The sequence below is a fragment of the Ictalurus furcatus genome, chromosome 20 (genome assembly GCF_023375685.1).
Source record: "Ictalurus furcatus strain D&B chromosome 20, Billie_1.0, whole genome shotgun sequence".
In the NCBI taxonomy this organism is placed as follows: Eukaryota; Metazoa; Chordata; class Actinopteri; order Siluriformes; family Ictaluridae; genus Ictalurus; species Ictalurus furcatus.
The window spans coordinates 3,376,426-3,403,754 of record NC_071274.1 but is presented as its reverse complement, the minus strand read 5'-3'; the positions used below and the strand labels follow the sequence as shown (position 1 = coordinate 3,403,754).

The 27,329-nt window shown below is 43.8% G+C and overlaps 1 protein-coding gene across 4 annotated transcripts in view; it reads left to right on the top strand.

Annotated features, from left to right (window-relative positions):
- Positions 1–27,329, top strand: part of bbs9 (Bardet-Biedl syndrome 9) — a 113,832-nt gene that overhangs the window by 59,989 nt on the left and 26,514 nt on the right. For all 4 annotated transcript variants that reach the window (XM_053650933.1, XM_053650934.1, XM_053650932.1 and 1 more), the window contains 2 exons: positions 2,750–2,975; positions 9,123–9,245. In XM_053650933.1, coding sequence (XP_053506908.1) covers positions 2,750–2,975; positions 9,123–9,245 — 349 coding nt within the window. The remainder of the gene's footprint in view (positions 1–2,749; positions 2,976–9,122; positions 9,246–27,329) is intronic.

Genomic DNA, 27,329 nt, shown 5'->3' with positions numbered 1-27,329 from the left:
AGATCAGAATGAAACATGGTTCTTGAAAACAGAAAGCGAGGGGGCGGGGGGGTAACGGAAAGCCGCAGCGCCGGTTAGTGGAGTGTAAACATGGTAGTTTAGATGGTGACAGATGAAAGGTATATATAAGAGAAAGTTGGTTTCTATAGCTTCCACTCATTCCCTGTGTGTGTGTGTGTGTGTATATATGTGTAATATATATATATATATATATATATATATATATATATATATATATATATATATATATATATATATAATGTGTATATATATATGTGTGTGTGTGTGTGTGTGTGAGAGAGAGAGAGAGAGAGAGAGCGTGAATGAGTCATGGTCCAGACCCAGATAGAATCAGTAAACCAAGCCAGCCACTCACTAATGACACGTATCATGAGCTTTCTCTCTCGCTCCCTCTCATTTCCTGTTCCACCTTCATGTTCCCAACTCGAGCAAATCATTTCAGTATATGTGTGTGTGTGTGTGTATGTATGTGTGTATGTGTGTGTATGTGCGCATATATATATATATATATATATATATATATATATATATATATATATAATATATAATATATATATATATATATATATATATATATATATATATATATATATAATGTGTGTGCGTGTGTGTGTGTGTGTGTGTGTGTGTGTGTGTGTCAGGTCAGCACACACGTATAGACACACTCACACTTTCTCCATCGCCCACCCGGCACCATGGTCACCGTATTCATTTTTAGACCCTCTTATCTTTCAAAGCAAATAATCCCGAGTAAGCCACCACTGCTGGAATTCCAGCTATGCAGCCAGGCATGTGGAAAGCACTCAGGTTTTACTCACCTGTGACCACCTTACCTGAGAACCTAACCTCCCAGCAACACACACACACACACGCATACACATTTTGTGGGGTTTGTGAAGAAACGTTTACTGCCGTTTTCACTGGAGGTTGGCTAAGTCATTTTCTTGGTTCAGAAAAATCTCCCTCAGTGATGGGTACTAAATCTCATCTTTTACTTTCGTCTCTCTCTCTCTCTCTCTCTCTCGCTCTCTCTCTCTGTCTATCTTCCCTCCCCTCTGGCTGTGAATGGCTCTTCCCTGTCATCATCATTACAGGACTGATTACCTGTCATTAGGGTTCATTAAGGGCTATCTGGATGGCGGCAGGGGACAGCACAGCCCTGCCCTGCCTGTCAACACCCGGGTTCATCCGCAATCTCTGGACACACACGCATTCATCCATGCGTAAGGCTGTCCGGCCAGCCTGTCCACAAGCCCCTCCCAAATTTTTCCAGTTGCTATTAACCATTTTTTTTTTTTTTTCCATCTTCCTCTGAGATTCCACTTGCCATCACACCACATGCCAAGGAGTTTAAATACTCACCCCCACAAAAAAAAAAAAAACTTTACAGTTTCTCCAGTCAATTCAAAATGTTCTCGTATGTATATATTTTTTGAGCATGGGCGAAATTCTATTCGGAACCAAAAGTCGATATACACTACCACACAAAAGAACTCATAGCAGTTCTGTCCCAGTCATACTGTGCATAACCAAAGCGAAAAACAAAGCGGGACTGTCTTATCATCTACCTATACCACAGCGCTGTTTAATTCTTGATTCTGATTGGCCAGAAGGCAAATCACAGGTTTATATCAATGTGCTCATTCGAATCATTCTAATTATGATTAGAACATGATCATTATCATTTCCATAGTAATATCGTACACACGGGCTCGTATGGCTGAAATGTATTTCGTATTTTTATTAAATTTATTAATATTATTTTGGAAGGCGTATCCAGTTTCTTGAACAGAATAAAAAGTTTAGGAATTACACCCGTTTTTGGAGTCCCTCCATTTTCATAGGCTCAGAAGTAATTGGACAGTTGACCGGTGAGCAGTTCGATGGCCGGGTGTGGCCGGTGCCCTTGTTATTTCATGACAAATTAAGGCGATAAAAGAGTTTATTCCAAGTGTTGCATTTGCATTTGGTAGCTGTTCATGGGAACTCTCAATATGCGGTCCAAAAATAAAACCCTTCCGGACGTGCCATTATTGAAAAATTATGAACTTTTGCGGTCATCGATTATTTTCCTACAACAGCACACTACCAAGGGTTTTATTCTTTACATAACTACAATACAGTTCAGCTTTAAGGAGATTGTTCATCTTGTTGTCCAAGATGGCTGGCCCTATTATGCTACAGCATTTAGCTTTGGTTTATGTTTATAGATCACAGAAAGTCATACTAAGCAACATTAGCAGTTTGAGACCGATATTTAAAGCAAGGATTTGACATTCAAAGGTGGAGACTCTATTACTTTTGGGCGGCGTTACTCTCAGCTCCAGAGCACATCTTGGCCAATCAATTAAAATTGGAATAACAGGAACACTTGATTTTTCACGCGAAGAGTTCCTTTAGTTCAGTGAGAGTTGAGGATGACGTAATGAATTTTTTGTTTCTCTTACACGATGCCAAAATTCCTCAGTGCTTAGCCTGTAGTCCTGTCTGTCACTGTCTCTTGGATTAAACACATTACTTGAACTCTGCCACTGGGGGCACTATGTAATCAAAGTTTATCCCTTACCAATTTAAAGGTCAATTGTAGCTATCACTTTTGATTGAAACGGACTGTTGATGAAATTAGAAGGGATTTACTGCCTGACCGGTTACATCAAAGACACAATGTCCTGCGCAATACCTTTTTAGTCTGAGCGTCTAACATTCTTCCTCTTTCCCTTTCCCTCAGGGCTGGGAGGAGAGCGTGGACGCAGCTGTGTCTCATCTCTTGAGAACGTGTCTGTCGAGAAGTCCTAAGGACCAGGCCATTAGTTTGAGCACAGCCCAGCTGAGCATGCCCAAAGATACCTCACGCCTCAAGAAACACATCACGCTGCTCTGCGATCGCATCGGCAAGGGAGGCCGCCTGTCTCTTTCGTCTGAAGCGAACGCTCCGACACCTGTTATGATGCCAGGTCAGAACCGTGTGTGCATGCGAATCCATTTTTTTATCTAAGAAAAAGAAAACTTCAGTCTTGAATCATTGTTTCAGACAATAAGGAGTTCAAGAAGGCTCAGGACCGTTCCATCCAGGAAAATTTATGATTCACTTTCACTTTAGTCTTTGAGATGTCCTTGACTCCAAGAACGTCCTGTTTTAAAATTTAAGGATGGTGTTAAAGACCATGTTTCATTGATCAGTGTGTTTACTGTCTGGCTATGTGCTTCTGCATACTTTAAAGGCTCCAGGCACTCAGCGGGGCCCATCAGGACAGAGGCTCCTACGCATCATTAAACTCCAACAATAGGACGCAGTGGGGGCCGAAGAAGCCGCCTGTAATCCTCTGCTTTCCTAAAGCACCCTAATTCTGCCCTCTCTCACATAGTCCCCCCCAACCCCCCATCCTCAGGCACTCCTGAGGAACCGCTCAATCTTCCGTGTAGCTTTTTTCTAGGTCGCGTCATGTACATGTGGTTTTTGGACGTATTACAGAGAGGAGTGTGTGAAGCAAGGCTATAAGGTTTACTCTCGGTTTTCGTAACTTGACCAGGTATTCGTCCTGTCTTGGCTTAAAAAAAAACCAAAAAAAAACGAAGGAAATGAAGCATTCTGACACCACTTGACACTAGTTGGAGTGGAGAAAGGAAATAATGTCTTGGCAACGAACTCAACATGAAAATGTTTGGTTGCGTAGTCACACAATTTCCAAATCAGCGTTCAACGGAGGTTGCTTCAAAAGGCATCAAACAAAACCCACTAGCGTCGACACCAGTCGTTTCCATCAATCAGACGTATTAATCATTCCCACGAATTCTTCCGCGCTGATTCTAACTGCGCGCTGGCTCCAAGCAACAAGAACAAATCCCACTGGTGGTGGTGATCAAATTGACGGTGATAAGAATTGTTATAATCGTTACAATATCAATTAAGACCTTGTACGAGCTGCTGCCGAGGTCCTCTCAAGGGATCTCATTTATCAAGCCGCGTACGAACAAATTTACTCGGAAATCATTCGTAGGAGCGTTTACACAAGAAACGTGGTTTCCAGTTACTTCACAAAAACGTTCATATCCTACTGTACGAGAACTCGCGAGTATGTACATTTACAAACAACGAGACGACGAGAACCCGAATAGATCGGCTTCGAATCCTCCCGTCGTCCCGCGGTACTGCGTTCGTGCTGTCTGTCCAGCTGAAATCGTTTAACGTCGATTTTTCATAATAATGACTTCCAAAAGAAATCCTTTCTAGCCAAATAACCCTAGCCACTCAGTTAGGACAAAAGAAATGGCACCCTATAAAAGGTGTGTCTGTTGTAGCTGATGCACTGCAGTGGCTGAGCTGTGTTACTGGAATATTTGGGTGCACTCTGTGTTCAAGCTGTGCCATCACTGTGCTGATGGGTAATTGGTATTTATGAGTTTTTGGAAAAGGTTTCGTACATCTGGTGGGAGTTTTTTTTTTTTTTTTTTTTTACTTTGGTCCGAACTCTGAAAACACAACTTTACTAAACGATACAGTACACGAGGACCAAGTTTTCTTCCTCGTGTCATTTCAGGGACTTTTTCCTCGCTCCGGCTGACTTTGGCTTCCTCTTTGAGATCTTAAAGATTCCGATTTCTATAAAGTTTCTTTGCGATACAAATCAAATTTCATTCATTAGAGTTAAACGTAAAAAAAAAGAAAGCTAGCATAAAAGGTGATATTTATTCCTTTGAAAGTTGCGGCAGTGATTATATCGGCGTGGTTGTTGTGGTCGCAGTTCGCTTCACGGCCAGAGCCGCCACCCAGACAGAATCCACACGCTCGGTGCAATGCCGCTGCTCCACAGACGCTGCTTTGCATACGATATTTAATGCGTCCTACACGTGCGTGGCATCCCAGGGAGAATGTTTGGATCATTTCTCGATGTGAGCGGCAGCCCTGATTCACTTTTCCAATCTCTCTCTCTCTGTCTTTCTCTGTCTCTCTCTCTCACACTCTCGTTCCTCACTTCCTGGCTCGGAGCCAAAACACACAGCCGGCTCCTATTCGACCAAAAGCCTGTCAGGCTGTAGATAAACAGTAATTTATTACCCGTTGCTTTTTCAACCGGCTGTGAATGCAAAGTGTTTACGTTTCCACCAACACCGGCAGTAACAGAGACCCCTCTGCCCGTTCAGGCCCCCCATTTTCAGCTCCTGTGTGTACCGGTGTGTGTTTTCAGAGCGTGTTCTTTGTGCGCTTTTTTTTTTTTTTCTTTTTTCCCCTCCACGAGGATAATCCCAACTGCAGAAAAGGAAGAGTGGGACGGATGGACTGAGGGGAAGAGAGAAAGAGGAGAGTAAGGGGGTTTTGTCTGATGAGGACGCTCCAGCTCTGTGAGGAATGTGCGAATGATTAAGCGAGCGAGTGTCATCCTCTTCTCCTCTCCCCTCCTCTTCGCGTCTGCAGCCTCTTATCAGATCCCTTCTCCTCCCTGATATCTCTCCCCGTCTGCCTCCGTCTCTCTCTCTCTCTCTCCGTGGTGATCTGGGCCTGTCTCCCCTCCGCGGCAGCTGGGACATGTAGACAGCCGATGATCTCACGCCGTCCTCCTCCGTGATAGCGAGAGCTGATAGAGGGATAGAGTGTGGACGGATAGATTGGATGGATGGAGACTTGCGGAGGAGAGGGACGAGCGGCTCTCAGCCATCCAACGAGCATTCCTTCTCCCTGATGAACTGTGTCTGTATGACGCGCTGCCTCGACTCCCTGCGCTTCCTAACGCCGAGCTCAGGACACACACGCACACAAATCACAAACGCAGACCCCTCTGATTTGTCTCTTCCTGTCTTTTGTTTCTCTCTCTCTCTCTCTCTCTCTAGATTTGTTGCTCGGTTGTCTTTTTTCAACGGATTAAAAAAATCAATCTCGTTCCCTCCTGTATCTCAAACTTACTTCCTGTATGTCTCACACTGCACCTGCCTCAGAGCCTAAAAGTCTCCTGAACCCTTCACCAGAGCATAGTGTCCTCCCAGAGACAGTAGGACGGAGAGCTGTGGATTTCCCCATGTAAATGTTTACACACACATCCAGAGTAAGAAGGAAGGAGTGTGTTGTCCTGTATTAGGAGTGTGTGTTGCGTTAGTGTACCACCTCGTGCACCTACCCAAGCCCAGTGCATTTAGACCACAGAGTCGGGGCTTCTTTACCGCCTCCTATTCAGCTTCTTTATGGAGGCCTTAAATGCATTCTGCAGTTCCTGTCCTCCACCAAGGGAGTCTTTTTTTATTCCTCCGCCGAGGCGTCTGAGTTTTTTTCAGGAAGCACGTTTGTATTTTTCCCACAGTCGCGCTCTTTTAGGCACCGCAGCCGAAGCCTCGCCGAAGACGTGCATTTGCATGTTCACGTGGGGTTTATTGTTTAATCGATTCTATTTATGCGTGATTTGATCCGCTTTTACATTCCACTTCCAGTCACGCACTCTGCAGTTCTGTGCAGAGGAAACTTTGGAAACCGTGGCCGGGCTGGTAAAAGCATGTCCAACACACCTGCGAATGAGTTTTACACAACACTCGAACACTGTTTGGCTTCCACGAAATCCTCTCTGGAAACCTGATTATTCCACTTTACATAATGTGTCAGTAGGAATAAAATTTGTGCAAGTTTTATTTGCTTATCGGTCACGGCTGTTAACCGTGATTAATGATGATGAAGTGTATTTTGAGAAGAGAGTCTGATTAGTCGGGCTGCGTTAAAGGAAAAACCCGCTTGCTTATTAATCTTTATAACGAATCTTCAGTGGTAAAGGTTTATAAAGTAATGAAATTCTGAGTAAACTGGTTTCATCGACATGTAGGTAGAGTTTCACTCTGCTTAAGGTTTTACACGTTACCCACGATGCATTTCGACTACCTGCTGATAGTGATGCAGTGGGATTTTTCACGCTCGTGTCATCTCGATGTAAAGAGAGCAATGGAGCGGCGCTCAAGTCCTTTAGTCTGTCCGGCTCTCTCACCTCATCATCCGTACACTCTGGAGCTGATGAGGTCGAATCCCAAAGATGCCACAGCTATGAGTAGTTTAGAGAGCAAAATTGACCATGCTCTTTGGTAGGGAGGGTGGCGGCGTACTCGGTTTCCCCTGTCAATCACAACGATGCTTGCAAATCGTGCGAGTTTGCGGACCATCACAAATTTGAGTTGAATGCCTCCGTCATGGGTGATCATCCATCCATCCATCTATCTTCTGTACTGCTTATCCTATACAGGCTTGCAGGGAGCCTGGAGCCTATCCCAGGGGACTCTGGACACCCATTGCAGGGCATACCTGAACAATTTAGAGATGCCAATCGGCCTGCAATGCATGTGTTTGGACTGGAGGAGGAAACCGGAGTAGCCGGAGGAAACCCCCTGAAGCACGGGGAGACCGTGCAAACTCCACGCACACAGGGCGGAGGCGGGAATCGAACCCACAACCCCTGAGGTGTGATGCAAATATGAAAGGAATCGCAATCATGCCTCATGTTTTGAGTTTGAAAACCCTCTATCAGTGTCATTACTGACCGCTACAACCTTTTTTAAATCTCCTGACCTCGCAAATGAAGTTCAAATAGCAGCTCTTTGTCTGCTGCTGCTTGCATTTTCGACAGGAAGTTGTGACGAGGAGGCTAGACACACACTATCTTGTCTTATGTCTGAAGTCAGACTTTTTTTTTTTTTTCTTTTTCCTTTGGACGTGTTCCAGTGGAAATGAGGTTCCGCCAAGCTCCAAGGGAGGAAAGAGGAAGCACGCTGGAGAGGAGTATAAGACTGAATAATTCATGTGTGTATGTTCGAGTGCATCTTTCACAGGCAGATGTTACTTATGGGATCTCGGATACAAAGTCACTGGAAATGTGTCTGCAGAATTTTCCTGAGTCACTTGAAGACACATTTAAAAAAAAAATAAATAAAAAAAAAGCAAATTCTCAGTAAATCTTTTGACAGTCAGCGATGAGGTAGCTGTACAATCATACACCCTGACTAACCTTGAAGCCGTGATGCCGTAAAGGTCTTTACATACTGTCTGAATGTTATATCAGATCACGAAATGTCTGATCTCATTCAGTTCTGCTTACTTCCAATCCAAGTCTCAGCCATTTACATATATAGTACATGAAATGGCAAAACTGTGAAAAGGCAATATAAAGCTGATTGGAGCCTGAATTTGTTGAGGTGTATCAAACTCTCCGGGTGGCCAACAACACCATTCTTCAGCGTTCTCACACCAATCCCCTTTCAATCAGATACACAAACCGCCGGCTGCCGTTTCCACTCGCCAACACGGCCTTGTTATCCTAGCAGGACGGACTTGTTTCCTCCTCTTGTTGATCCAACCAAGGTAAGACGGTGATCCCGACCTCTTCCATTCCGCTAGGCTGTCAGATTATAACGTTGTCAAAACACCGCCGTGTATCCCGTTTCAAACGTGCACCCTGAAAAAACAAAACCGTCAACGTTAGCTAAATCTAACAGCCAGCGGCCGCTCCTTGTTGAGCAGATTGGCTTTATTGAATGGGATTATCCTAATCAGCCTGCTGGAAAGGTGGGTGGGGTAGGGGGTTACTGTGTTTGAGGTTGTAGGACGGGAAGAGAAACAACCTAAGGGATTGCAGAAAGTCTGTTCGGAACACTAGGGTGCGGCACAAGGGGTTCAGTTCATAAGCTCCTTCCTCAAGGGCCCCTAATGCGGGTTGATCCCTAGATAGGGAGCAGCAGATGCAGTCTGGGGACTTGCTGTACAGACAGCCAGAGGGGGTTTGATAGGTGTTGGGTTGTGAATGGAGCAAGTATCAGGATATTTCGATCTTCCAACATAATCTGAAATGTGTTTGTTGTTAGTCTTGTATAGCGTCTACCGTACAAGTCCCTGGGAATGAGCGGTTACTATAGAAACGATAACATCTTTGAAGGAGTGCATGAGTATACGATAAACCTCTGATTTGAATTAAAGCTGGCACTACTGTCAGAGCTCTCGAAAGTTACTCAACACCTTCTGATCAGTCCGAATCGATAATTCTACAGGTATAACGTCAGATAAGCTAGCTTGCTCGAGTCCATCAGACAAACGAGAATCTACTGTAATATTGCTTAACGCTGCTGTGCGAATTCTCTCCTAGCATGCTGCGAGGCCATCCCTGAGTCGATCACCGAGGAGGAGGAAGATCCAGCCTTGCAGCAGGAGGCCACTGAGAAGATCATGAAGAAGAAGCAGCCCTCAAAGAAAGTGAAAAGCAAAACAGGTGAGCCAGTATTTTCCACTTTTTCCTCTACTTACAGTATAGATAAGACTCGAGTAGACATGACTACTGAGATTTGAACTCACAGCCTTGTGGTCATTAGAAGAGAATGTTAACCACTGAGCCACCATCATACACGTCACACTGCCTAACGCCAGCGATGGAAGAAACCCACATCTGGAGCCTCCAGCTCTTTTCTTGATGGGTGTGCCTCTGTGTGACTCTGTGGTTCTCTCCTCTTTTTTTTTTTTTTTTTTTTTTTCTTTTCTGGTGCTACTTTGCCCTGCGTCTTCAGACATCTCATGGTCCATCTGGTTCTACTCTCTCCTCCTCCTGCCTCGCAGCCTGATTGGGCATAATAGCTGGCGAATCGCAATTTTTCCGCCCATTATCAAACTTGAGATTTTGCCATAGCGCTCCAAATAGTTTTTTGTGTGTGTGTGTTTTTTTTTTTTTTTTTTTTTAATCAAATGAATTAAAGCTGTGTGCTTTGAATCCTTGAATCACAGCTTTAGAAAAGAAGCGTGTGTGTGCGATAGTGAGCGTGAGGAGGGTATTTTCCTCCGGGATCTAGTACAGAATCAAAAAAAAAAACCCAACAAAGTCATAGGAAATGCACACAGTGTTATTTTTTTTTTGTTGTTTCTTCCCAACACAATTTATTTCACATTGTGTGAGGTTAAGTGTGTGCAGGTGGTTCCATGTGTAGCTTGCGTGTGTGTTTATGCGCAATCGTTCTGGGCAGAAAGTCAAACCGTGCATCATATCGCCCATTAATAGGATCGTGTGTTGTCCCATTGGCGCTAAAAATTCTGACAAAGCCTTAAAGCCGCCCTCTCTGTTTGTAGTTTGCAGTGACATCTCTTATTGGCGTATACATGCACATGCACACACATGGAGGAATAACGTCATAATCCGCTTGGAGAGATGTTTACTTTGGTTTGGAGTCAAACCCATGTTATGAGCAAAGCTCTGAGTTTCTCTCACACGCCATATTTTTTATTCTTTTTTTTTCCCTCTCTCTAAACCACATCAGAATTAAAAGCTCTTTATCTGTCAGTAGAAGTACACAGGATTTTGACTTTGCATATCAGCGCACCAATCTATAACATATACCGAGCGGTGACGAATCGAAGGAAAATCCGAAAATGGAGGAAAATGTCGCCAGAACAACTGCAAGTCTCTGGAAGCGTACTGGAGCGATGAACATTGTCGTAGCATGGCTGTAACTAGCTATGAGGATGCCGTGGTCCAGATCTCGGTAGCTTCAGAAGTTGTTTGTTGTTTTTTTTTTGTTTTTTTTAACCTCCTGAGTAGTATCTTCAATTGTCAAATTCCGTATGGAAACAGTGACTTCCTGCTAACATGGCAGAACGTATGAGAACCAAGTATTCCAAGACTATCCATTCAGCAGTGATGACTGGTTCTCAACTGGCCTCCGAGTAGAACTTTAGGTTTGTCCATCGTCTTAATCGTCCACTATGTTAAGAGAAGCAACTAAAGCCAGGGCAGCTTGTAGAATAATATTAAGATTTCAATCCTATACAAATTAAATATCCGAGTGTCATAGTGACGAATCGGATTTGTCCAAAGTGACAAATCCAAACGATTGGCTTGATTGATTCCTCGTACCAGTCCTTTGACACGTGCGGTCCGCCGTCTCTTCAGTTCCCCACTCACAACTTTTAGTTCCTACCTGCAGTTAGTTAATATTACCTGTTTGACACAAAAATTGAAGAATAGATTTTAACTGTGGTTTCATTTTATTTTGTCATTTGCATCTCATTATAGAGACGTTCCAAAGAAAAAAAAATGCTAGAAAGGAAGTTGCAAAGATCGTTGGTGTCTCTGCTTAGCGTTTGTAGCTAGTACAGTTATCTTGCTTTGCTAATCTGCGATGAATTAGTACAAAGCTGAGTGCATTACATATAAATCAAACAACCAGTTTTCACACTATTTCAGTTGTATTTAACTAGTTTGCTTTAGAAGCTATATATATATAGCTACTATTTAAAAAAAAATCAATGCTGGACCGGCCACACCTACAAGAGGCAAACTGTTGTACAAGCAACACTTGTTAGTTTGAACGTAGAATAACACTTCGCTCTAAAATCAAAGAATTTGTTCAAATCGGGTTGAGATCTGGTGACCGATGGATGGGGGTGGGGTCATGTCATCCTGGATGAGACCACGCCCATCAGCATAGAAAAAGAAATGTTTCATCATAGGATAAAAGACATTTGTGTTGAAGTGATAAATGGACCCAAACCATGTCAAAAAACAAAGCGTATTTGTTCCCCCTTTTTAATTTAAATTGTCATCAGTATGTAAAATGAAACCGGTGTTCATTTTACATACTGCCTAAAGTGCCTAAGGTGCCTAAAGTGGTCCGTAGTATGAATTTGGTGTAGTGTTAAACAAGCTTGGGGGAAAAAAAACCAACAATGGTTCATAAATTTGGGTCTAATAAAAGCTTCCTTTACAGTTCCAGTTCCAGCACAGATGTATGTCAGTGTACATGTGCAAAATCCACAAGTCTTAATGTGGTTAATCCACCCAGGCGTCGTGCCTAACGAGCAGCGCCTCACTCGGGAGGCGGAAGAGGTTGGGAGTCGCCATGTGCGATGCGTGGGGATCGTTAAGACTCTATTATACAGTTTCCTGTCGAAGGTAATCATAAGGAAATTCAGCAATGAGATGTGAATATATATATATATATATATATATATATCTCCTGCAAATCTTTTAGAGTAGATTCAAACGTTCTCATTAGTGTAACATTTCCAGAGAGCTGAGGGGATGGGACTACAACACACTTTTACAAATTACAGCTCCAAACCATCAGAAACCAATAGAGTGAGACTTAAAGTACACTGAATGTGTGAATGATGGTTCGAGAAATGTATATAGAGTTTATGTTACAGGTTAAGTAATTAACTAAATAGAATAAAATAAAGGAGCTTTGGTATAAAAACATGATTTTTGTGTTGCCATATGAATCATTCTGACACGAAACTAACTCCTTACTTTACAAACACAAATACACCCAGAGGAATGGTGCCTCAGCGTTTAGCAATTAAATTGTGTGTGTGTGTGTGTGTGTTTAGCAGCCCTCGCCCACCCAGCGATTCCAATTAAAACTATGAAAACAAAATAAAAGGCAAAACAAACATTCGAAATCGAGTGCACTTTTCCACAGTGATGCCAATTAGCGGCGGTGCCACACAGATCACAAGCGATGATGGAACTGTTCCCAAACAGATTAAGGACAAATTTAAAATTTGATTACGTGCTTTGGTAGACATATTGACTTTATTTTCCTAAAACGTTTGAGAAATGCAGCAGGGAAATCAATCATTCTGTCAAGTGTCTACAAATGTGCCTCTCTCTTACAAGATGGGTTTCTTACATGCAGTGCAATTTCCTAAGTACGTGTCCAATGTCGGTTGGTGCAGGATGCTGTTTGAATGGAGCTCTGGAGTTCTTCTCTGCGCAGTTCTTTAGGCAGGTGAGAACATAGCAAGCACACACGGGTGCGGACCAACGCCATCCGGTCTGAGAGAGTCCGAGCGAAGTGATCTCAGTCCTCTTGAAGTCGAACTCTAGAGCAGTTTGGTCACTTGCCAGTTCCCACCCACCATCCAGATCTCGCCTGTCATACGGTAGCTACCAACGGGCAGGGTGAAGGCCAACACATGCTTCCTCCAAGACACATGAAGTCAGCCAACCGCATCGTTGCAAACGAATACTCGTGCTACGTCACAAGGCAGCATAACTCACTTGGAGGAAATCGCTATCTGCCCTGTTCCGCATACATGAACTCACAGATGCCCCTGATTGGCTAGTATCGTTGTGATTAACAGCTTGGCCAATTTTGCTTTCAGATGGTAGTGGCATCAATGGGATTCAAGCTCGCAATTCCGCTCCGCATTTCTCGGAGCTGTTTTATAGGGAAAGTAGTTCCAGCGTATGACCACCTACTAAAATCGTATTCTAATTGGCCTGTTTTCCTGATTCATTTCCATGAAATTATATAAGTGTGATAAGTATTCACATGAAAGCTCTAGACTGTTGGCCCAGTTCTGTTTCACTGTCATTCAATTGGATTCCTTGTTGAATTCCTTTTGCCGTTGCGATTTGCCAAGCTCCACCAATAGAGCATTGTACTGATTAGTGATTAACTTGCGTTTTCATTGCAGTGTTTTTGTATTTTTGATACTATTATGACAACCGTGTCAGAATCGCGTTCCTTCTCTTCGCGCTTTCGCCGCGAAAAGTGTGACGGCTTAAGTTTAGATCAAGGAATCAGCGGAGGCCAAACAAGCCTGCAGCACTCCAGATCTTCCACAGAGCTCTGTGCAAACTCTCTAAACAGCTTTTGATTCTCTTCCTCTTCGGAGCTCACCTGTGCCAGAAAAACAACGCTTCCTCTACCACCCCCACCACTCATAAAGAACTGAGGAGAACCAGGACACTTCAGACGGTTTGAAACAGGCTCAGTCATCTCCACGGCCTCAAAGAAAAAGCAAAAACGGAAACTATTAATCCATAATTAGTTGTCTGTAATGCAGATCTTCAGATAAAGCCTTTGTGGTTATGTTTCTTTTTTTTAAGGGGAGTGCATCTGCTTGGACTTGCCCTTCAATAACCAACCCCCCCTACCCAATCCATCACAGAGAATGGTTAAAAAAAAAATAATTTTCACACATTACCCTTCCAAACACACACACACAGTCTGACATGAAGATAATTAGGGAGATGAAACCACCTAACAGGGTGCAGGACAGGCAGGAAGCATCTCTAATGGAGTTGAAAGGCTTCAAACGGTGGCTTTGGATATGAGCTGCTACGCTCCTTGGGTAGAACACATGAAAGCTAGATGAAACTGAGATGAAAGGGACAGTGTCTTTTTTTTTTTCTTTTCCTTTCAGTCTCTTCCCACTCTCAAACGCACACCCCTACACCAACCGACCTGCAATTACAACACCACCAGCCGAGCCAAGGGACCGGCTCTCGTAAAGTAACGCAGAGGTGTGAATTCAATATGATGCATCGTAGCGTGGACATCGCCATTGTGATGGATTGCTGGGTGGAGACACCCTACGTGTCAGTTTGATGTCCGCTCGTAGCTAGAGAGAAATCTGCCTGGTTCCGCTTTCTCCACTATCCCAGTGAGAGCACAGGTGTTTTCCACCAGTTCTCTTTCTCTATCCTTGGGGCTGAAGCCCAAGGATAGCGAAAGTCTGCCCAGAAACCCACGCCAAACCCAAACAGTGTAAACCTAATTAGTCCAACATTGGTGTTGCACCAAACGGCACCGCTCTATGTACTCCGCCCGGGTTCTGACGCCCGATCTGGCACCGAACCCTGCAGCGCAAATAAAATTCCGTTAGTCATAGTTATCTGATTCAGTCAGACATGTATTTTGGAACCTTAGTGAGAAGACGGACAGCACTACAACACTTCAGCTGAAGATTTCGCGGCTATCATCATAACAGCTATCATCTGCTCCAGTTGTTAATCCTCTGCACGATTCTCCAGGGAGTCATAGGGAAGTGAGAGAGTAAGCGAGAACCTACATTGAAACAGATGCTAGACTGGGAGGCTAACGCCAATAGGGGAAGTGTCTACCCAAGGATCGTAGTTTATGACCTTGTTGTCCTGGTTGGGGGGAATTTGGAGGTACACAGAGCTCCTCCTTAGGAGAATCTCCCAGTGGGGTGTCTGTCTACTAAACACTCCCAGTCCCAGCTTATCAAATTTTTTTTTTTTTTTTTGATTGGAGGTTTCCTTTTTCCTCATGCATCTGCAAGTGAGCGTAATTGATTTTCACGCTGAAAATCCAGGAAAATTTCGGCACACATTTAACAGTCATGTTTAGGCTGTTGCGTTATTCAAACCTGCCATGAAGGTCCCATCAGACAGGACGTATTCACATCTTCAGACTGTTTTCCATGGATATCTTTTGTGCACTTTTCTGGCCACAGGATTCAGAATCTCAAAGGTTACTGTGCATCTGTGTATATGGACCTCCGTGCAAGTTTTCTTTTAAAAGATGTACTGTATACTCTGGGCTGAATTTATTTTTTTATTTTTTTGCAGAATTCCATCATTAAAAGTTACTGTAGTTTTGTTTCGAGTAGTTAGTGGTGAGTAAATGTGATGGAAAAATGTCTGTGGTTGGTGATCTGCCATGTCGGTCAGATTACCTCCTCCTGTGAAAATAGACCTTTCTTGCCCACATTTATCGATGAAATGTGCCAGAATCTCTTAGAGAATTCTAGCGCTCTTGCTTTAGGGCTGGTAAATGGTGTTTCTTCCAAATTTTCTTTCTAAGAAAGCATGCTAGCATAGCCTATGCTAGCACCAATGTCCACTAGTACAGTGACCTGGTTTCAATCCCAGGGCTTTTTCCTTGTTTAGCTCTCGGTAGTGTCTCAGAGGTAGCTAACTTCCTTGTAGGGTGTACATGACCGCTTTTTGACTTTCCCAGCTGTGGATTAATGTGGAATAGGACCTGGTTTTGCTGTATGTTTACTATACTGCAGTAATGAGTCTGGAATGTTCTATCAGATGGAAGCATTGAAACAGCGAGCCGATGGTAGCAGCGATCAAGCCGGAGTTGACGACAACCTGCTGGTGTCCTGGAGCAGGGTCCGTATGTTTGCCTGGACCCGAGCCTGATGCTTTTGCTCGGCCCCGGCATCCTTCTCTGTCTGTGGGTCCCATAAAAATCTCATTAAATGTATGCAGTTTCCAGGGAACAGAGAAGGAGCAAGAACGTGTGATGGCTATCAACATTCCTCCCAGAAACAGACACACGTGTCTGCCTTTTTCTCTCTTCTCTCTCTCTCTCTCTCTCTCTCTTTCTCCCTCCCTCCATGTCTGAGTCTGTATCTCTTTTTCATTCTTGAATTAGTGTTTTCGATCTAAACCAGTCCTAGGCAACAAACCGCTCACGGGCCAAACGTGTTCCAATTAGATTGTAAAATCGAAATGTCCGTTAGTGATAGTCGTTTATATGCTGCAGAACTAAATAAGATCGTATTTAGTGATAATAAATATCTAACATCTCTCGACTAATTTTGCTCCTGGTGGAAAAGGGTTGTGGTTTCGGTTCAAATATGCATTTCTACCAGGAAAAAAAAAAAACGTTCATTATTTCTTTAATCTCAAAAGAAAGCTCCACTTTAAAACACATTCAGTATGTTTATATTCAAATATTTGTGTCGTGTTTAGTGATTATGGTACTAATTTGTTACAAATTTTGCTGTTATGCCACGCTAGAGACTCGGCTTGGCTAGTTAGCGATCTACGAGATGATGTCGACGGCGGTATTAGCATGAAAGTTGAAACTTTGGATGCTGAAGAATGAAGTGGGGGAGGATACTTGTTCCACTGTAAAAGTCGTAAGTGTTAAACCAGCGTGTATTCTGAACACAAAAGCATCGATAGTCTTGACTGAAATAAAGCGTTCATGTTCTATTCATGAAGTGATATAATAGTCATTCATTGACAAATTACAAAGACCTCAAGATTTTTCTGCTCGGTCGAACCTGAGCTCCCCTTCTCCGAATGTGGAACAGTTTAATGTCCAGCCGTGAGAAACCGAACCTCGCTCTTCCACTCGCACTGTATTCTTTTCAGTGGAACGGACCTGATTATGCACAAAGGTGCACTGCTGCTGAAGAGAGCCCTAACGCATTTACACATGCACAAACACACACACACACACACACACACGGACGGCCCGGAGCGAGCCGTATTCTTTTACGAAAACAAAACAAGCTGATTGGGAAGTGGGCCCTAGAAAGAGGCCGCGAGTTTGCTCAGTAATAAAAGCTGCTTTCGTTTGACAAGTTCTGTTTTTAACAAGAGGCCTTTAATTTTGCGAGAAGGAAGCAATGAATTGTAAAATATACTTTTCCAGAGCCGGCCCGTTAAGTGCGCTCTGTAGCCCACTGCACATGGGATCGACCCTGTCCAATGACTAACATATGTGCTTTCAATCCTTCGTCTATACTGGCTCTTTCCTTTTCTCTCCCTCCCTTCTGTCTTACATTTTTTCTCCACTCAGACACTATTTCTTCTTCTTTTTTTTTTTTATTTCTCGTTTATCTGTCTCGTGAACAGTATCCTGACAGAACAGCGCTGACAGTCTGGATGTACCACTGCACTTCTGGTTGTTGTGTGTTAAATAGAGGTCAGGATTGAGGTCGGCAGCCGAGAGGAGCTAGTTGTATTCTGTCAGTTGTTATAAGCGAGAACACAGGTCCGAGAACAAGAGGGGACTTGCCCTTGTCGCCCTGTGTACTGCTCGGCTTCTTCACAGATCTTAGGGTCCTTATGGAGTGGTGGGGTTTTTTGCCTCCGGCTAAGACTCGAATTTGTGTGTGTGCATTGTGTATTTGTTTCTCCAGATGTACCGTGCATGGTTTTACTGTATGCCAAGGCACATTTGGCAGCTGCCGAAAGGTCGAAGGTCATTTGTGAAACGAACCACAAAATTGGGAGGATGTGTGGTTTCATTGGAGGAAAAAATACTCTATGTTCTGTCTCTCGCCCGCTCTCTCTCTCTCTCTCTCTCTCTCTCTCTCTCTCTCCTCCCACACGCTGTCTCTGCTTCCCGCTTCTTATTTCCTAGTGGGCGGACAGAAATATATCTGTCCTTGTGTACAGACGCAAGTAGTGCCCTTCGTTACCTTGTAAAAACAGGAACACACTCCATTCAAAATATTGAAGGATGGAAATTAGCTACATTTCCAGGTAGCCCCACAACACACCACGTTCCCGAACAGCCGTAAAGAAAAAGCGCGTTGACAGCAAGGCTGTCGACACATGTTTTTAATCGCACTAATTAAATATTTAATCCGACTCTCAGTTTGCGTCCTGGGGAGTGACCCAAGCCCAACATTCGAAAGACGCTGCCAGGAAAAGGTCCCTGACGGTCGGGAATGAATGCGACAAAGGCCTGTAAAGAACTGGATTGTATGGATGAAGCTTTGAGAATGTGTAGCCGAAAAAAAACAAAAAAACAATGCACACACCTTTACATAACAGACTCGCAGGGAATTCACTGATTATTTTACAGCCCGATAGTGAAGTTCACATCCCTGATAAGAATCAGTGAGACTGGAGCGCTCAGTGGGTTTCTGAGACCAGACCCAGTCAGTCCATGCTATCAGATCTAGGCTGTCTTTGTCCACTAATCCAACATCCTGGTTTTTCATGATGACCGTGGCACAATGGGAGGCTCAGCTCTGCAGGTCAGCATGTTCATGTGTAGGGCCTGGAGAACACAAAGATAAATACTTATTCGAATCCTGGATAGGCGTTTTCTACAGAGAATAACATCTTATCCAAGAATTAAATTCTTCTCCTGGGTGATGAACTTGACTATCCAGGAAAGCCTCAGAGTAAAACTGCAGCTGCTCCGAATCAAGATGTGCTCAATTTTTTTGAGGTGGGTGAGCATGTTAAAAAGACACCACTGCTCAGCTCCTGGCTCCCACTGGATGGAGAACCCATGGCAGATCCAGGACCCACCAGAGAGATTATATCACACAGTTGTTGTTTTTTTTGGGGGGTGGCAGACATCTGGGGGTCCCTACAGATAGGCTGGACGTTGTGTCTGGGCATAGAGAAGTCTCAATGGAGCAAATATACAATGTCATACAGAGTTACCAGTGCTAATACAGTACCAGTTCTCTCTTAACCCCATTTAAGGAGTTTCATTCCCATGAAGTGGAACAATGCTTTTCCAGCCAAGTGGTAGAGTTCCTGGCTAAGGGAAACTCCCCATGATAACCCCACTTGCGCTCCTTGCTTCCAGGAAGAGCTCCGGCTCATCTGGCTTTGGCTGTACAGATTTATGCCTGTCCTCCTGATTGTGTGATAGAGGGTTTTTTTTTTTGTTTTTTTTGCAAAGGCAGTGAAGTTGCTTCGTGGAACAACGGCAACATTTCTTGGAAGGTGCAGCCTCCTCTTGCTGCATTGGATATTTGCCTGCGCGTGTGTTTTTACACGGCCAGGGTGTGTCGGTCTAAGTGGAAGCCATGCTCTCTGGCGGCTGCCTTTATAAATAGTCCAGCTTACCTCTTGTCCATGTTTATCTCTTTCGTTGCCTTTATCCATCTGGTGGAGGCTTGCATGGTCGGAGGATTTATGTGCTTCTTGGGTATTATGGGTTCTCTACTGGAGCCCTGGCACCATGTAGGCTTTCCCCAGCAGACGAGGAATCCCTGATTAGAATGCCTTTGAGCTTGAGGCTAGTTCGCCCCTGCTTCTTTAGTCTCCCTCACATGTCTAATTAAAGATTTGACGTGTCTGCAAAAGCTCCACTGTTTACAGACGATCCACGATTTTCCGCGGCGTTTCGAGCACCCTCTGATTTTGTTTTACGGATGACATGGTAGCCAAATGAGAGACAAGTTCTTGTACATCTGGCTCGCAGTCAGCGTTTATATTTGAACCTAAAATTCTCAGTGTGACTCGTGAAGCTGTGTGGGTGTCTGGACAAAGTTTGTCAGACGCTTGTTCACAAATCTCAGAAACATTTTCACTTGTCCTACTGCCAGGTCATGGATTTCCCTTGCATGTCCCATGTTCCCTTGCTTGTCTGAGTAATGCACTTGCTGGCTCATTGTGTCTGGAGCAGACAGTGCAGAGGCTTGCAGTTCCCAGAGGCTTTTCAGGGTCAGACAGAGGTCAGCCATGCTTTCCCCTCACACATATTTCTCATCGTTGACTGCATACCCGCGTGAGATTTGTGAGATACTTGTGTGTCTTTCAGAATGTGTGTGTGTGTGTGCTGATCCTGTCTGGATTGTTTAAGCCACTGGCCTTGCAGGACCCCATGAAGCGCTTCCTGGCCGAGGAGCTGTGGATCTTGTTTTTTCCTCTCCTCTTACGTCTTTTTCCACCTTCCTGCACTCGTCACCTGTCCTACACAGACTTCTATCTTCTTGATGTCACGATGTAATAAATTTAAACAGCCCCATTCCCACACACATTCTTATCAATAGTGCAGCAATAGCTTCCTTTGTCATAGTTCCACCGTAGGTCTCTGATTCAATGAATGCTTGTTCTTATTTTTACTTTCCTGAGTTATACAAACAGCAGTCGTGTGTGTGTTTCCTCTCCATCTGTCTTCTGGCCATGATCAGATACCAATTCCTGTCACTTCACTTCTTCGATTTGTACGTCACTGGTTAAATCATATCCGTCAATTTGCGATAGCCGCAGAAAGGACTTCGTGGGCTGTGTTCTATTTCTGGGCTGGTTCTTCATACCTTCTGGGAGGAATAAATCAGAGATCCAGGGAGGAATACGTCAGAGATCTTGCACCATTCTTAGATTTGGACACGGCTGTTTTCATCAGATCCATCAATTTGGGGAATCCCACAGCAAGGACTTGGTGGGCTGTGTTCTATTACCAGGGTGGTTCTGCATAATGTCTGGGAGGGATGTGTCAGAGATCCAGGCCCAACACCTCTTCTTGGTTAAAGCTCGTTTTTCCCCCAACGATACAAACTGATCCTAATCGATCCCAAACAAAGCATCTACAAATGGAAATCAGATCCAGAGGGTGCGTGAATTTCTTTAAGACGATCAGCTGTGATGTTCCTCGAAGCTGTCTGATAAGGGTATTCAAAGTAGAATTAGACCAACAGTAGAGGGCAACTCTTTGAAAGTCAGCAGGCGGGAATTACCTCAGCTCTGTGCTATGGCGTCGACGTGGCCACACAGTAGATCTGATCCTGTGTTAATGTTGCAGGGCTTAGAGGTCAGTTTAACTTGGCAAATCAGTTCATCTAAGAACAATATGGATTCCCAGTCCAGTCTGCAGTCTTGTATAAAAACAGTCAAGGGACCTTGACCTCACAAACCAACACGTACATTCCCAAACTATCTCCTGTTCCATGCCCCATGTTGTTTCTTCCCCCGAGTTATTCCGGTTATGATCTGATAATCTTGATTACTAAAAAAAGATTCTAAGCTTTCCTCGAATAGAGGAAAGGTCGGTAAACCTGTTCGATTTGCATCGACTGTCAATCACAGTGCTGGGAAAGCCGATTCACGTACTTAAGTATTTTACACGTTAAAGCAAGGCCACCTACTCGAAATCTAATATACATTATATGGCCAAAAGTATGTGGACAGCTTGACCATCACTATCAGTTGTGCTTGTTGAACATTCCCTTTCAGTAAACAAGAGCATTAATATGGAGTCGGTCCAAGTAAGGGAAATTGAAATGCCACAGCATACGAAGACGTTCTAGACAATTGTGTGCTTCCAACGTTGTGGCAATAGTTTAGGGAAGAACCACAGGGTGGTGTGATGGTCAGGTGTCCACATACTTTTGGCTATGTAGCGTGTGTATATATAGAACTTAAGGGTCTAAAGCCGAGGCATTCAACTAGGATTGATCCATTGTGGGTATGCCAGGGTAAACCTTTATTCGAAAGAACTTTTTGTTACGTTACGTTTATTAAAATGCTTAAATGTTAAATGTTTAACGTTAACGATGACCAAGAATTTTAGATCGATTTTCAAACCTTGGCCTAGTTCTGTGTTTGTAAGTCCACAATGTTTAGAGTAAAGTTCAAATACTATCAGTCGTAATGTATAATATACTACGTTAAAAGGCCCTTAGATTATTATTTTTCCACTTTTTCATCCATTTAACGTTCATCATCCATTTCTATTCCTCTTCCGCTTGCCAGAGTTCCACCAGCTGTTATTGAGTATTCGCCTGTATTTGTGTTCTTTGACAGTTTGGAAAGGAGTGATTTAAGCCAAACTGATTACTTTTTATAGCGGAGGAGAGCATAAAATCTCGGACTGCAATGGACTGTGCAAAATTTATAACCCGAGAGAAGTCTCAGCAGTTTTTCATTTGCACCCAGTTGTGTATTTTTCTTTTTTTTTCTTTTTTGCTTCAACTCTCTTGCTCCCTGTGTCTTTATTTCAGCTAACCCACACCCTCCTTCCTTTCCGCCCATCCATCTGTGAGCTGGAGCGAGACTCCATTTGGCCTCATATTGCTTGCGTTGGATGCAAAAAAAAAATTAATAATAAATAATAAAAAATCCCAACAGAGCTCACGACGGAGCTTTGTCATGCATGCTCAGCATAACGCTGATTTAAAACCAGAACCGCTCCAGCTCGGCTTTAAAAAATAACAAACAAACATCATTAGTCTTTCGAGAGCTTCCTCCGGGCTGTTAGGACAGACTTGGTGATGGAACATTGGCTTCGTCTTTGGTCTCACTTCATCTCTTATTTCAGGCAAGCCAAAGTACATGTCAGGCACATTTAAAAAGGCAGCGATGGTGCAATGAGTATTGTGAAGCCTGAGAAAGTGAAGAAGCTTGACTGTAAAATAAATAGGAAAGAATTAGAAATAGGAACCGTTAACTCGGATGACATAATAAACAAGGAACGACGAGGTACAGACGTTTTTATTTTCTTTCCCCCTCATCATATCTCCGTATCATCCCTTCTTATGATGAGCATAGCCATGGTTGACTAGCAGAACCTTGTGGTTAAGGTTGTTCTTGCTGGAGCAGTGAGATGCTCTTATTGGTTGCAACCACCAGCAATGCCACGTCATGGCTCCAGGGTCTCCAGTTCGATCCCCGAGTTCGGGTTACTGTCTTCACAGAGTTTAGGATGTTCTCCGAGTGTCCATGTGGGTTGCCTACGGGTTCTCCGGTCGACCACGCTAAACTGCACTAGGTGTCGGGGTGTGTGTGTGTGAATGGACTGGTTTCCCATCCAGGACCTATACCCACTCAGTGTTCCTGGAATCCAAAAAGCGCTTAACGAAGACGAACGAATGACGAATGCTGGTTGTAGTGTTTGTTTTTTGGCAGAAAACTTCTTCAGAATGCTTCTTTATTTTGTTTATTCCTTCTTTTTCGGTCTAGTTTAAAATACACCCCAGTTTTTCTCCCTTCCTCACTCACTTGCCAGATGGAGAGTAATTTTACAACTGTGATACCGATCTCTTTTAACATCACTCTTCTCTGTTTGTATAAGCGCTCGAGTAAAGCTCTGTTCCTTCACTCCCGGCCAGAAGCGATGCAGTCTTCCGTCAAGTGCAGCCTGGTCTTAATACCTGCTACCACAAAGCCGCTACACCAAAGTCCAGTAAAAACACCGAGCAGAAAATTTATGATCAGTACCTTTTCTGCGTACGGTAACCGCTGACGTGACCACTCTGCTTTTTATGGCCCTGCATTTGTTTGTATTTTGTTTTATATTAAAAGCAGAGACGAGTCACCAGGGCCCGGGCTTAGCGCTGTCGTACGTAGAGGCTTCCCTCACTGATTCTAATGTCTGGAGCTCATAAAAGGGAGCGTGAGCTGTGCCAGGCACAGGGTTTTCCTACTGCTGGGGATGCCTTGAGCACCAATCCTGAGACATAGCAATGGGGGCTTTTCATTAGTGCTGTGTTCTATGTGTGTATTGAGATTAAACTATTCCCTCTGTGGAAGGCGGTGATTTATTTGGATCCCTTGCTAGGTTGCTAGCAGTAACACACAGGCTTTTTCCCACTCTCCGCGCCAGCTCCCTGCAGTCGCACAGCTCTCCCCTGCCACCGCTCCCCCTCAGCGTCACATATTAAAAAAGGCAAATCCTTTAGTCTCGCATAAAGAGTGTATACGAGGCCATGTCGCAGGCTAGTCTGAATTAAACGCCTCGTGTTCGCATGGTGATCGCATGATCAACCTCAGCCTCACAGCTTTACCAGCGCCACTGACGTGTCCGAGTTCCACTACTTCCCTAAATAGGCCACCTAAATCCGTGTCACATCGCATATCACCTCGAGTAGTCCTTCTGCCCTTTGTTTTAGCCCTTTGGAGCTGCTGTCGATCCCGCATGCGATCTCCTCCCGAGAGAGCTCTTCAACAGGAATAGCCTCGTGCTTGTTATGGACCTTTTTGAAATGGTTTTTTTTTGTTTTTTTTTCCTCCTCACCGCCAAACCGTAATTAATCATTTAATAGCAACCAGGTTTTCTCTTCCACCTTAAATCAGTCATGGTAATAAAACTAAGGCGACATGAGGAAAGTGTGAAAGTTTAACGTGTTCTTTATTGCTGCTCGTTTTAATGGCATCTGAAGCATTTCTTGCAGTTGAAATTGAACCAGGAATTGGAGTCTAACATGCTTCGGGAAAAGGGAGTTAAGAAGAGTTTGGAGATGTTAAAAGGAGGAGGAGATTTTTATTTATTTATTTATTTATTTATTTTTAAAAAATCTTTCACTGATTCATTAAGGCAAGACTTTACTAGACTTAAGGCAAGTAGTACTGCCAGTTTTGGTCATCAACCATTGAGAATGAGATGAAAAAGTTCCGTTTAATTTCCTGCGAATGAGAAGGGATGTGGTGATAACCAATGGGAGTGTTACATGTGTTTTTTTTTGTTTGTTTGTTTGTTTGTTTGTTTGTTTTTTGGTTCCAGATGTAACCACCTGGTGATACGTCTGTAGACTTTGATGTCCTAGATGTACCAAAATATAAATACCCATAGAATTAAACCGGTTTTTGCATACGTTCTGTAGAAAGCCACGTTCTATATGTTCTGTTGCGTGTGCAGCCATATTGAATTAGTCAGATGTTACCAGGGAAACAGTCATGATTGGAAGTGAAATTCAAAACCGAATCATTTCAGTGTGAACGCAGGGTGAAAATTCTATACCTCCGACAACTTTTCCACCACGATTCGCCGTACGAGACTTTCACATACGGTACTCCATCTTAGCACGGCCATCTCAAATTCTCTGAAGCCCTATTCGGATCTGATTCGTTTTACAAGTGCAGGTGGGGTAAAGTAATTATTACCGAAGTGTCTTTTGCCTTTTAAATCCGCCATGTCGGTCATTTTTATGGACTGTGCGTGTCTGGAAAGGTTGTGCTATATTTTACCTGCTATAGACTGACCGGTAGAAACAAACCTGAAGTAATATACAGTACGTATATCCTGTCTCAGTCGACATGTTGGTAAGAATGTTGGAGAAGAGCTTTTGCACCCCAGGAGGCTTCACCAAAGCGAAATTAAGTACTGGAAAAAATACATTTTATGTTTAAAAGAAGTGATGCTTCCATCTTCCATGGCTTTTAGGTTTCAGCTACGTCATTGAGTTCCTAGTGCAGGTAAAAACCTACATATGTTATAGTCATGTGATCTACTAATGAACAAGCGCAACTTGTGCAGCCACGCATACTACATCAAGCGCTTACAATAAACGCGAAAACAACAAACATAATGCACACGGAACAAAGCGTAATGCGCATGGAGTTTTTTTTTTTTTTTTTTTTAAACGTGACAACCATGAAGACACGCCCATCTACAGAATGTCCAGTGTGAATTGATCATAATCACTACACCTGCGTCACTTAACACGTGAAAATATCGGACGTTCGACGATGAAAGTTCCGAGTAGAGAAAGCGAGTCTCTCTTTCCCATGTCGTTATTAGTAGCTCTGATGTAGAGCGAGAAACTAGAGCAGCACCATTAACAGCCCCACTGCAGACAAGCGCTCCCCAAACAGGAACCCGAATCTACCGTACCTGTGGAGCTCTCTTTCTTTTCGTGTCGGACCGAGCTACGCCGTTCGCCTCCCGATGTTAATGTAGCTCATCTCCATCCGCCCGAGCAGCAGGAATCTCTCTGCCTGAGTGAGCGAAGCCGAGTTCTCAGGCTCTCAGGCTGTTGATGCCGTTAGCTCTCAGTGTGGGAGCCAAGTCTCAGTTGTTTACACTGAGAACGCACTGCTGAAGTTTCTTCACGAGCCTTTTGAGATTTGGGCCGGATTACAGTGGTGTTAGATTTGATGTGAATGTACGACTTCTTTAACACAAGTATTTAACACACATTAAATCTCAGCAGTGGACAGAAGTACGGTATGTTGCCGAGATAAAAGGATTCGGCTCCGTCTTGAATCTGAATCGTTTGTTGTGAATCAGTGCAACATTGGATTCAAGTGGCCTTTTGTTTAATTTGCATATTTAATTTTTTTTTATGTGAACTTATTTTATTATTTTATGAACTACACTATATGTTCGAACATTTGTAGACACCTGACCATCAAATCCATATATGTGGGCCTTCCCTAATCCATTGGACGCACACAATTGTATATGACAGTGGTCACCAAGCCTGTCCGTGGAGATCTACCTTCCTGAAGACGTTAGCTCCGACCACAATCGTGCCCACCCGACCATCTAATCATTGCCTTAAGAAGTTCTTGATCAACTAAAACAGGTGTGTTAGATTTTGGTTGGAGATGAAACCTGGGGAAGGTAGATCTTCAGGAACAGTGTTGGTGACCACTGGTATATGATGTCTTTGTATTGTGTAGCATTGCAATTTCCCTTTACGGGAACCTGTTCCAACATGACAAGGCTCCTGTCCACAAAGCGAGCCCCATCTCTGTGCCAAGGTTGGACACAGAGCCCTGACTTCAACCACACTGAACACCTTTGGGATGAGCTGGAACACCGACTACACTCCAGACCTTCTCTGTGATTCTCCAAAAGCCTTCCCAGAAGAGTGGAGTTTATTATAACAGCAATTTGGGACTCGATCTGGAACAGGATGTCCAACAAGGACATACGGGTGCTGGTCAGAAGTCCACAGACGTTTGGTAATATAGTGCGTAATATTTTCGTAGACAGACGATGTATTTTGAGGCGAGCGTGTCATGAATTGGGCTCAAAAAAATCGCCACAACACCTAAAGGAGCAGACTGAAAGATGTCTTGGCTGATTGGTGTGAACGGAAAATAGAGCTATTCCTTTCAAGGAGCAGTATTTCAGTAGCACTTGTTCATTCCAGCAGACTTGCTAGGATTAGTGCAAGTGTGAGAAAGTGTCTCTCGGTACACAGTGATAAATAACCACGCGGGTTAAACCGGCCGTGCGTGTCGGAGCAGACGGGCTCGGATTACTGTTTGTGTAAGCGCCGTAGCGGATAACTCCGAGACGTTGAACTTTCTCTCTCTTTCTCGCTCGCGCTCCAGACATTCTTAAAGACGAAGACCTACAAATCACGCCATGACCTTCGGTTTACGGCA